Consider the following 12858-nt stretch of genomic DNA (forward strand, 5'->3'; position numbering starts at 1 on the left):
CTTTAAACTGGGAGATATAAAAGCCAGATATCATGTAATAAATTGTCTTAAAGTAACTGTTCAGTCCATAAAATAGGGTGCAAATCAATGCATTTATCAAGTGCTTTCCTGTTACAGGTGATAATCAACTGTTATGTGGTTAATGTAAGACTTAGCATTTTTCTTTGTGTCTGGCACTTGCCACGCAGCTTAACTGGTCCTTAATCTTAGTTTTCAGGTAAATATGGTTTGTACCATAACCATTCTGTGATTCTGAAAATGAGTTTAGACAGCTGTCTGCTAGAGCCAGCAGAAACCCTGATACTGTAAGGTTGTGGAGGAATAAGTTTCTCCTTTTCTCTGACTCAAGGTGAGGAGGGGCCACGGTTCTACAGAGCAGCACTAATTCTAAGCTTGGCTGTTTCTCTTCTAATTTTCATGAATGCCTATAAACACTTAGACTTGACAGTGTGTCAGCAGACCCAAGTGTCAGCAATAAGGAAGGATGAATAAAACTGAGTGAATGGAGTTGACTGCTAGCTATATTTAGTACTTTGCAAAGGTGTTATGCTCATTCACAGATACTTATCAAACCAAAGCATTGAAGTGTTTAACTGAAATTTGTGCTAGACCATTGAAGTGAATTCACTGGTGCTTGGAACTGCGCTGTTGGCCAGATGGTCTAGAGAGAAAAAGAAAAGATGGGTGCATGAGAAAATTGGATTGTTGTCAGTCCAGCCCTAACCGAGTTTAATCTGAATCTGTTTAGTCTTGGTTAGGTGCTCCTTCGTTGTGCAATAGCAACACCTGCACACACAGCCTGACATCTCATTTGTCCTCTGAGTTCATTTGTGTGAAGCTGCTTGTATTCCGCAGGCAGACCTGAGCACTGATTTTTTTTAGCACTCAGCTGGTGAAGATATTTTGGAGTGACAGTCTAAGTAAAAATGCATTTGTAAGGCTTTGTCCCTCCTCTTTACTCATCCTACATACTTGGTCAGTTTCTTGAGAAACATAAATCCTGAGCTGACACTTGTCCTAAAGCTTGGGATTCCTTTGCGCCTTGACATTTTCCAAATAAGTGATTGAAGTCTTCTCCAGGTGTGTTCTACATGTTGTATCCAGCAATGGAAGAACTGATTTGGAAAGGGAGTCCTGGGCTTGGGGAACCCTCTTTGGATACTTCAGCTTAGACATCATTACCTTTGCAAGTTCCACAGGCATTGTCATTCTGTCGCATCACTCTTGTCCTCCTCGAGGTCTTGAGTGTTTTATAGTAGCATCAGCTGCACTATTTAGCAGGACGGGAAGCTTCCTTTTATGTGGGTATTCCTGATTTTTGTGTGGCTGCTGGTGCTGGGCTGAGGTTTTTTCTTTTACCCTTGTGGTATGATATTCATCCTGAGAGGGGAAACATCTTGAATACAGGACGTTGTGTTTCGTGAGTGTTGAGCGCGGTGTGCTTTCAGGCTTGTCTTTGCCAATAAGCCTAGTACTGACTACTCTTTAAGAAGCTCCCTCCTTTACCTATATGTTGCACACATTGCTGCTGCTTGCGAGCTTAAATTGCAAGAGCTCTCAAAGGCCATAGTGAACTTCAGCTGTATTGAAATAAGAGGTGCTGCTTGCACCTGCCATAAATTGCAGGCAGCCCCAAAACTTTTGCATTCTGAAAGGCAGAGGCAGGGTGAGCAACTTCTGCTGGTGTGCAAAGAGGTAATGCTGCCGCTTGACTGAGATGATGACAGCTTCCCTTTTACTTTCCTTCAGACTTGCCCCACTTAAAATAAAGAGGCATGTGTAAGGGATAATGAGGGTACAGACCTTAAGGTTTGTAAACTCAGTCTTTATCTTCTCCGCATTTTCTCCTCCTGCTTTGAAAAAGGTAGGCTGTAGGCAGGGGTTGGCTGACACTGAGTGAGGGTAGGCAGAGGTGTACTGCAGTCTCAGAGGATGAGACTGGAAGGAGCTGCAGAAGCCAGGACTTGAACTGAGAGTTTTTTCATAGCAGCACCAAACGGAGAGATTTCTTGTTGCAAAGAAGAAAGGCATAACATTTAGATATGCCCTAGTACATGGCTTGAAGGAAGAGGTGAAGTCAAAGCTCAGCATAAGTTTGGGTAGTGGGTAGTGGATGCCTCTTTGTGAGAGACAGTCTACCTTGGGAACTGTTCATGTAGCCCTGGGAGTTTCAGTTGACATCTGAGCTTATGCAAAGACATGTGAGGTCAAGTTACTAGTTTCAAGGGGAATAAAACACAAACTGAAATACAGACTTGACAGTCATCAGAATAAAGTGTTTGTTAATGTTTACCACACTGTAGTGCTTAAGATACCAGTTTCTTTTGCAGGTAGAGTGGAGGATAACTGTGCCAGTGAATGTTGTGTTTCATTGTTAGACACTAACTTTTACTTTGTAAGACCTGTATTCAGTTCTAAATTCTAGAAACAGTGTTAAGCAAGCTTTCGGATACATTTCTCTCTTTCTAAGTAGTGATTTTACTAAATAGAGCACTTTCTTTATTCCCCTTCTGCTTCTGTTTTCAGGGCAAGGCATTTCAGAGAGAGCATCAAATTTATCCATGAGTGCCGGCTTACAGGTGAAGGCTGCCTTGTTCATTGGTATGTATGCCACTGGCTAAAAAAACTTACCGAAGGGCTTCTCTACCTCAATTTGGATGTTTGTCATTTTAATAAGTTAGTGTTCATGTGCATTTATAGCAAAATCCTCTTGGGGTGAAATGTCCCCTTTATTTCACAGAATCACAGAATGTCAGGGATTGGAAGGAACCTCGAAAGATCATCTAGTCCAATTCCCCTGCCAGAGCAGGAACACCTAGATGAGTTTACACAGGAAGGTGTCCAGGTGGGTTTTGAATGTCTCCAGAGGAGGCTCCACAACCCCCCTGGGCAGCCTGTTCCAGTGTTCTGTTACCCTTACTGAGAAGTTGTTTCGTCTCAAATTTAAGTGGAACCTCTTGTGTTCCAGTTTGAACCCATTACCCCTTGTCCTATCATTGGTTGTCACCGAGAAGAGCCTGGCTCCATCCTCGTGACACTCACCCTTTATATATTTGTAAACATTAATGAGGTCACTCCTCAGTCTCCTTTTCTTCAAGCTAAAGAGACCCAGCTCCCTCAGCCTTTCCTCATAAGGGAGGTGCTCCACTCCCTTAATCATCTTTGTTGTCCTGCGCTGGACTCTCTCCAGCAGTTCCCTGTCCTTCTTGAACAAGGGGCCCAGAACTGGGCACAATATTCCAGATGCGATCTGACCAGGGCAGAGTAGAGGGGAAGGAGAACCTTTCTGGACCTACTAGCCACCCCCCTTCTAATATTCCCCAGGATGCCATTGGCCTTCTTGGCCACAAGGGCACAGTGCTGGCTCATGGTCATCCTGCTGTCCACCAGGACCCTCAGGTCCTTTCCCCTATGCTGCTCTCTAATAGGTCATTCCCCAACTTATACTGGAACCTGGGGTTGTTCCTGCCCAGATGCAACACTCTACATTTTCCCTTCTTATGTTTCATTAAATTTTTCCCTGCCCAACTCCCCAGTTGAACAGCCCCAGAAGAATTCCAAATGCTATTAAAGCCTCATGCTAGGACTTCTGAGTCCCTGGGCTGGGCAGCTGCCTGGAGATAAAAGGAGCCCAAGAAATTATTCTTGATCTTCTCTTCTTATCAAACCTTTTTGTAGGATTGATTTGACCAGAGATGTATTGATTAGAGATAAGTTATTTATATACCATTATTTTAACCACTGTATCTCTAAATACGATTTCCAAAATCCTAATAATTTGATTAGTTTCTATGACAGCTATTTTGGTGACTTCAGAGTTGTTAAAAAAATTTCCTCTGAACATAAATTGATTTCCCCCCCCCCCCTTTTTTTTTTTTTCATTTAAACTGCTGAAGCATTCAAATGTTGCATTTGCTGTCCTGGGACTGTAGAGAATAAAAAAAGGAAATCCCACCCTGTTTTGTTTTGTTTTTTCTTGCTCTCTGCTATTGGCTGCAGTCTTTGTGCTGTATGGCCAAGTTGACATATCTTCATTTTGGGAATTGGAGTAATCTCTTGATTTGAATACTGGACTTGTACACAGACCCTGAGCATAAATTCTCAGTTTGATACTGACTCATAAATGTGCAAGAGTCCCTTGGTCAGTCTCCATGTATTTAAAAGAGGGATAATTCATCTGAATTCTGATAGTTTTAAAATATGTATATTTAAATTTGTGAAGCATTTCAAAAGCACAATACATTCTCAAATGCCCAGCGAAAGACTCTGGTACAAATGTAACTCAAAATAAATTCTTTATAATCAAAATTGTAATAGTTTGGAGTTTTTTGTCCAGTGCTGTCAAACCAGTAATGGTGAATGATTCTTACTTTATCCCAGTGTATCATTTGGTGAAACTGGAGTCCTCAGAGTTGAAGTTGCATAGTGCGTGGACACCAGAAAGAGGAAAAGAACTCAAGCAACCAGACATACAGTTCACTTAAAGTTCATTTTAGCCTCATGAAATTGAAGCCTTTAGTCATGGTGGAGAGGGAATGGTCTTATTTCACTGCTCTGATCTATATAAGCAGAAGAAAGTGGGTGTCTTATTTCTAGCTTATTAAAAATCAAATCTAACTTAGAAAGCATGCACTGTCCCCTGCTTTTGTGAAGACTTAATACTTATTTCTTGCTTTACTATCTTATGAATTACCACTCAGAACCTACTTTCTCAGTCTTGTCTTAGATTTGTTCTGATACATTTCAAAAAGCAGCACCAAAACCCTTTGACTCAAGTATTTTAATAGTTCTTCCTCGTGGCATGCAAAACTATAGCCTGCTGGGATGTTGGGAAGTGATGTTTTTAACTGATAGATGAAGTACAGCACTACTCCACTTTATTGAGCCTCCTATTTTGTACAGCCTTGCAGGTGTCTCCAGGAGTGTAACACTAGTGGTTGCCTACATCATGACAATCACAGACTTTGGTTGGGAAGATGCACTGTCTGTTGTCCGTGCAGCAAGATCCTGTGCCAATCCCAACATGGGCTTCCAGAGGCAGCTACAGGACTTTGAAAAACATGATGTTAATCAGGTAAATGAACTACAAACAAGTGAGCTGCGAAACACAACCCCAAGCCAGATCATGGGCTGCTTCTTGTTATTTTGTTGCCTGAGTGGTTTATCTGACTCCTTGGTTTTGCTTTGAGAGAGCGTCTTCTTGGCCAAGCCTGCTCCACTGGGGAGGTGTGGATAGAACTGAAGGTTTCAGGGAATGCTGGATAGTGCAAGAGATGAAGCACAACATCTAAACACCTCCTGTCCAGCTGTGCTCTCAATCCAGTCATTGCTTCATGTGTGCTAAGACACAAGACAAGACTGACACCTTTACAGGGATAAAGACTAAAGAGTGAGTTGCTCAGAAAGACCAACTCTAAGTACCAGTTGCATAAAAATAGTTGGCTTCCCCCGAACACATTTGGAATAGTAAGAAGGAAAGAAATCATAATCAGAAATCTTTGCTATCCAGGAATTAAACTAGGTTCTCGTTATGACTTGTGCGTCATGTTCCCTACACCTTCTGTGGCTGAGACTTAATACATTTTCTGATGTGTAGGACAGTCTCAAATATGACCTTTTTTTTTCCCTTTCTTAACCTTTGAAGGCTTTGTAGGACTAGGAGAACTGAGGGAACAGTAAGACTGAAAAGTGATTTTCATAAAACAAAAATTAGGTTTTTTTACCCCTAAAAAGAACCATCCCACACAAAAGACCTGCTCCCTGTGGGTGATCAGAGACTTCCATTTATGTTAACAACCTACTCTGGCTGTGCCCTCTGTTTTCCATTGCTCAGCATATCACTATTCTCTCAGCTTTTGTGCCTATTTTGCTTATTAAAAATCAACAACAACAACAACAGAGGCAAATGAAAATCGGAAAGTAAAATATATGAGGCAAAGGATGCTGTGTTTTTTTGGGTGTGTTTTTTTTTTTTTTATTCCCTCCCTGTCATTCTGCTGCAGAAAGCTCAGACTCTAGAAATTACCATTTGTTGCATTTGATGCAGTTTGCATCTCTAAATATTTGCGTGGGGGGGTTTTTATTATTTATTTATATTTAACTGAATGTTTCCTGGATCGTTTGGAACGGGTCTAAATGGTAGAGTAACTGATTTTTAAGAGACAAAAATCAGAGCGGGACTTTCCAGACTTGTCTCCTTCCTCCCTTACAGTCATTTCTACTCTAATTGGTCTGGGCTAACAGCAATGACAATTAAGGCTATATGCAAATAGGCTGATAAAGACAGTAACGTCTCTCTTTTTTCATCCACCATGGACGGCACATTCTGCCTTTTTTTTCACTGAGGGGGAGGCAGTAGGTTGCAAAAAGAAATATCCACCTGTAGTCACTGGCTGGGCTGTAGTTTCCTACTGTCTCTTAACAGCAACCACATCCTTAGCAGGTGTCTGTTTACACACCTGATTTCAGGGGAATAATGCCATCTGCCAAGGGCGTGAACTTTTTACTTATTTCAGCAGCATGGGTGTTTTGCTGTGCCACAACAGGCTGGTATCCCATGGGGTTTTTGGAATTGGGGTCCTTTAGGCCTTGGTCTTACAGGAAGGGGTTTAGTCGCTAAGGTCACAACATGGTTTACACCAATTCCAAACTTCCACATGGTAGCCTGAGACTTCAGATTTCACTCAGGGCCTTATGATCTTTTAGGAATGGGAGGGAGTAACTATGTTGAAGTCTTGTCTCCCACTGTCCTAGTAAATGGTCTTTATAGAAAAAGCTGTGCATGAGCCCCAAACAGAAAAAATCTGTGAAAGTTAAGGCTTGAAAAATTACCACAGGAATATCATTCCCACTGGGACAGAACAGCTGGAATCTGTGTCTGCTTGCTGCTTCTGCAAAGAAGAACAACTAGATTGGCAGAATTGACTAAGTGGACTAAAATTCATCAGCTGGCAAAGAAATGACAGAGGAGAATGTGTTAAAGGTCAATGAAGCTGAGTTGAAGAGAGGCAGTGAACAGGTCTGATTTCTACTCGTCTCTGTAACATGAGATGGAGCTATCAATTGGGAAGGTCTCAATCAAGGAAAAGGAGGGGTTTTTATACCAGCTGTACTTATGGAGCTTGTGGTAAAAATTTATGGATTCAGAAGGTGATCTCATGGCAGAAAAATTCATTTGTTGCTATCAAACAGAATAGATACTGCCTCAGCCTCTGAAAGTACCTGAGCTGAAAATTTCTGGATGCTGAGGAAATGAGCAGGGAAAAGGTCCCAGCATTATTGCCCAGCTATTGCCTGATTGTTTCCTTGGCATTTGCATCTTGGTACTCTCATACCAGGACACAGAGCTGGGCTGGACCTGGTACTTCTGTTACCATGTAATATATTCAGTCATTTGTGTTAGTAACATATAGTGTCCTATTCTATAGCTTTTAAAGCTCCTGGTCTTTTTCTTCCTGGCAGATACCTTTCCAGATATCCACAGTACAGTTTTTTTTTACTACTGGTGTTTGTGGGGTCAGATTGAAAAACATATGAGTGGTTAGTTTTTCTGATCTTCAACCTTCTTTAGGCCTGTTGTGACCTGAGCAAGCTGGCTGATCATATAAGCTTCCCTGCTTATTCATCTCATTGTATATGTAACAGGAGGAGGGTGCTTTAAGTCCAGGATGTCCTTGCCTTGTCAGCCAGCTGTAATGCAAGTGTGTCATTGTAGGGGACGTGAGGAATCTCGGTGATTTCAAATGTGTATTCCTGTGCCACTGTTGAAGGACATTGCAATATTTGGAGTGCTTTTCTTTAAACTACTTGTGTTCTTAATGGCTCTTGAAATTCTGTAGGATGGGAGGGAGTATTATTTCTGTATCGGTCTTATATTATTTTTTCATCATCTCATATATGTGTGCTCCATTTCTGCAGTTCAGGCAGTGGCTGAAAGAAGAATATGGGGAAAACTCTTCTCAGGATCTGCAAGAAGCCAAAAATCTTCTGAGCAAATATAAAGAGCAGGCAGAGTTGCATCAGAGTACTGGAGGAAGACAGTGGAATAACAACTTCTCATCTGTGCCATCTCTCTCATACAGCAACTACACAACAGAGACCTAATCGTAGGAGGTTGAATTTTTTTCTTTCTACCTTTGAAAAACATCTTGCCGTAATTTCCATCGCATCTTCAAGACTCTCAGCAGTAATCATGCAAACAGTTGATTTGTAGAAAGCTTCTTGATGAAAATACTACATTATGTGTGTGTGTGTGTGTGTGAGTGTGTTTCACACAGTTCTATAACCTGGGCAGGATCAAGCTCTCTGTATGCCCAGAGACATGATTCAGTTGCTGTGGCTGAGCCCGTTTATCAGGCAGCCACAGTTATTATCCCCATATGCCCACATCGCCTGGCATTTGCTGTGAGGTTAGCTTGACCCCTTTCATTGTAGGCTAGCAAAGCGCTCTGAGAGGTGAAGTCTTGTGATTCAAGCTGTGGCAGTTTGACATCTCTGCACTGTGAATGTGGCAAAGATGTTATTGCACCTGAAGAAGAGACTTGGGTCCGTGTCTCCGCTGTTCCTGTTCACAGTCCATTGTCAAGTAGCACTGTGGAGGTGGGCTTGAACGTGAATGCTAGGCTGCAAACTGGAGCAGATGAGATACGGGTACATGTATCTTTCTACCAACAGTAGCATCTAGGAGAGAAGTGGGACAGACAGCTCTGAGTAATAACATCTTCAACTGCCACAGTTGTACTTGCTTCAGTGCACGTGAGACAGAGCTGTTGGTAGAACTGCCACAGACCAAGAGCGCCGAGACTGTTACCACAGCTCAGCTGATGTGCACTGATTTAAGTCATGGTCCCTCGATTGTGCATCTGCTTTCCCAACATGAGCTTCTCTGGAGAATAGTTCATCTGGTCTCCAGTGCCGCTGAACTTCATTCCCTGTGGAACACGTGCCTCTTCAACACTTGCCCCCGCGCACAATATAACGTGTCTCCAAAGAGTGGGCTCAGTGTGAGTGTGAGCACCTGTTTCTTTGCTTGTGCTGTGGTTTGCTCTTTGACTTCAGCTACCTCAAAAATGCTGTTCTTGTCATTGTGGTTGTAAATGCAACCTTGAAAATTGCCTTGTGTAATCTTAATCTGACACTGAGTGAAGTGGGCGCGTGTCTGTGTGTGTGTGCGCGCGCATGTATATTTCATAAATGTCTGTATTTGAGAGGTTCATTGTTTTCTTTTAAAACTTCTCATATTTCTCACTGGTTTAAAAATTGAGTTGTTTGAATTCAACTTTCTGCCATTTTAAAACCACTACGTGTTTTGCTGGGATCAGATTTGTAGGAATGCATTTGTAAAATATATTTTAAACTAAGTTAAAACTAGGGGCCATACTCTGTTAACATTGTGTGTTTCTGGAATGGAGCCATTGCCTGACTCAAGTGTACTCTAAGACTGTAACTTCAAAATATGTCACCAGGGATGCTGGGCAGTGTATTGATTTCTGATCGTGTGGCACTGATGGCAAGATCATGGTTTCTTGTCTTTGACTCAGAGGAAGAAAGGCCTGTTTTTCTTGAAGATTCAAGTATTCTGACCTCCCATCCCTTCCTCTTCATGTGATTTCCTGCTTGCTTGGGGTGGCAGTGAATTCTTTGGATGGGAGCAAAGCTTTTGGGGTCAAGTAGCACCTGGCTGTTAAATATCTGTTATTATCTCCAAAAAATATATGTTGTGGCTTGTGGAATATAGATCTTGCATATCAATAATTACCAAAAAGGAAAAAAGGGAATGGGGTGGAAGCGACCTGACCATTTCAGCTAAGTCCAGGCCTGCATCAGGGTTCTTATTGCACTATGTGTTCTAAGTGTACTGAACACAGCGAGAGCAGGATAATTGTGTCTGTGTTGCAGTAAGTGGTGGGAATCATGCTGGAATTGACTTTGTTTTCAGGCTTGTAGTTAAATGAACCGTGACCTATTTGGGATATCCAGCAACTGCTCTGTGTTTGCCTGCTAACAGAAGTATTTAGCTTTTCTCAAATATGTTGATCTGCAAATAATTGGCTGTTTAGGAATTCCAACACAGCAGTGCCCGCACGGGCAGTCCCCTCTCTGCTCCGAGGGCAGATGTGGTAATTGGGAAATGCTTCCCTCACTGACAGGGTCTGACCACGTGCTCAGGATATTTGTCCATTTTTTAAGCCCGCTCCTCACTGTAGAATCTGTGGTGCAACTTGAGCCTGCCTGCAGTGGGCAGCTTCATCAGAAGTAGCCTGCCTGTGCTCTTGGAGGGATCCGATCCGGTCAGTCTGTCCTGTAGCTGACTGCCAGTGCTATGGATCCTGTAACGCCCCCAGCACTCTCATTCTTGCAGTAGTGATCTTGTTGAGTGCTGGTAACCGGACGATGATTCTTTTTTCTGTTCTGACAAATACAAGGCAGAGTGGGAGACATCTGTTAATGATCATGTGTCCAAGATAATTCTGTACTGAATTTTTTTTAGTAGTTTGGTTGTCCCCATAGAGTCAGTCCCACAAATAGGATATTTTTTTTTGGTTGTTAGAACTGAATTTGGCTTTAGGGCCATAAAGCCATATCAATGTGCATTATGCTGCAACTGGAAAGCAGATACAGGGTAAAGCAGGAAGACAGAGGGAGTGCCATATTGTCAGCAAGTGGAAGTGCTTCTCTCTTTTTAAAAGACAGAAGAGGTATTTTCTGTAGGCTTTTGCATCTACATCTTGTTTAGCAGTCTATATGTACTGCATACTGCATTTAAGAGTGGTAAAAGAGCAAAAGCAGTCTAAGAAAACCTGAATCTGGTTTCTCCTTGTAGAATGATAGTTTTCTCTTTTATTTACCACAAGGTGCAGAAGAGAGAGTAGCTACAGTTCTCACCTTTGGCCTTTTAGAAAGGGAGAGGAGCTAACACAGACTGAGAACGTGACGTGATTTGTCTTCCAACCAGCCTTTTGGTGGCAGTTTGTAGGACTTTCCAGCAATCTGGAACATGACTAGACCCCAGTCCACCTCTTAGTCACTGGCCTTCATGGTGTAGACAGTGCACTCAATTGTTTTGTTTCTGTACTTCAAAACATTGTCCTCATTTTGATGTTCACTGGAAAATGTATAAAGCTTATTGGATATCCAAATTTGAAATGTATAATTGATTTATTGGCTAAACTTGATATCCATGTGTGATTATAAGCAAAAGTTTAGTGTTACACAATGTAGGTAATGGGTAAACGCATTAGTATTTATTACCCTGTTTTTTAACCTGGAAAGAGTTGTTTCTGTACATTTTATGGTTGAATGGGAAGATATGGCAAATCATATCTCTGTTTTTTAAAAAGGACAGTAATAACATTGGTTGCTATAATGGCCACTGCCTACAAACAAGTCAGTGAAAAATTATAGTGATTATTTCAGCTAGTTTAAAAACTCTAAACTTTGAGAGCTTCTTGATTATCTGTCTTCCTCTTCCTGGGCATCTTAGCAAAGCCTTGATTGCTTTTTCCAAATGTTTGTATTTAATAAGTTCTACAATTTTTTTATAAATAAAAGTAAATGTTAACATCTGATCTGCTTGTGTGTTTCTTGAAATAAATAATAGTCTCTGGAAGGTTTCTACTCACTCTCTGTATCCCTGCAGGTACAGTAAGAGTACAAGACAAACTTATTTGGGTATTTCTATTATGTTTTTATCCTGCCCTCAGACTTCCCCTCTCTTCACCAAGTTCTTCCAGGTGAGTTCAAGAGTCTGCAGCACCAGCACCTCTTGATAGTAGTCACACAGGAGGACGTTGCATGTTGTTCTCTTACTCATCATTGCAACAGGGTATGTGGCGAGTCCAAATTTTTTATTCTTCTGAAATGCCTTCTTTTTCTATAGCACACTGGTTTAGGGCTTAATTAGCTGTAAAACTTAGCTGGTGTACAGACTGCCAAGACTCAAGGCTCTCAGTAGCAGTTTGTCAGAGGAAACTGCTGTAAGTAGCAGATGATGATTTCTGGGGAAGAAAAAAAATACACTTACAGTTTAAGGGGGGGAAAAACCCCATTTAAATTCCCACAGATAACACACTGAATTTCTGGTTTGACACTGTCTCTGCTAAGAGGGTAATTCTGGCATTTGAACAATCAAAAAAAAAACAAACCCAAAACCCCACCAACCTGAAAGTATAATCAGTCATGCCTAAGTAGCCAGATCTCATGGCCACTTTAGTTGTTGCTAAAGGCTGAACTATGTTGTTGCAGTGGGATGGACTCTGGTCATGAAGGCAAAGTTAGATGCTCAGGCACAATAAGTTTTGGGTCTTTTTCTCCTCCCCCTCTTGCTAGTTTATAGACTGCTGGGAAGGTGTGGAAGTTTCCTAAGGGATCTCAGGGATTCAACTAACTGATAATACCCTTCACTAGAATAAAGTTAATGGGTCTGTGACAGCTTTGTGCTGGATGCACCTTGTTAGTAAGGTATTTCAGTTAATCTTCTTCAGTGTAAGTGGGTTGGGTCTGCTTTTATCTGTGTGTGTTTCAGTCCCTTTTCTATTTTTCTATGAAAAAACGTGAAGTTTAACGCAGCCTGCTATGTGAAGCTTGAATTAATAGTGTAATTACCTCCTTCTGTCATCTGCAGCAGTGTCTTAGATATAGGTGCTATAGCATTGATGAGACAAAACATGTTTAAAATATAATTCCTTGTGAATCAGGAAAATCCCTTTAAGTTTTAGAGGAGGCTTTTCCCTACCCTCAAAGGAAAAATGCAGTCCTGCTTTGTCTTCCTTTTGGCCACATAACACCTCTCAAGGTCAATTTTTATCCAAATTACATGTAAAAATTGTGCTGCAGCCATGGTGCCATGCTACTCTTCCA

The 12858-nt window shown here is 41.6% G+C and overlaps 1 protein-coding gene across 7 annotated transcripts in view; it reads left to right on the plus strand.

Annotated features, from left to right (window-relative positions):
* Nucleotides 1-11567, plus strand: part of DUSP22 (dual specificity phosphatase 22) — a 45802-nt gene extending 34235 nt beyond the window's left edge. For all 7 annotated transcript variants that reach the window (XM_065052515.1, XM_065052517.1, XM_065052519.1 and 4 more), the window contains 3 exons: nt 2527-2601; nt 4903-5074; nt 7918-11567. In XM_065052515.1, the coding sequence (XP_064908587.1) occupies nt 2527-2601; nt 4903-5074; nt 7918-8103 (433 nt within the window). In that variant the 3' untranslated portion in view covers nt 8104-11567. The remainder of the gene's footprint in view (nt 1-2526; nt 2602-4902; nt 5075-7917) is intronic.
* The last annotated feature ends 1291 nt before the right edge of the window (nt 11568-12858 follow it).

This window comes from Columba livia, chromosome 2, assembly GCF_036013475.1.
Source record: "Columba livia isolate bColLiv1 breed racing homer chromosome 2, bColLiv1.pat.W.v2, whole genome shotgun sequence".
In the NCBI taxonomy this organism is placed as follows: domain Eukaryota; kingdom Metazoa; phylum Chordata; class Aves; order Columbiformes; family Columbidae; genus Columba; species Columba livia.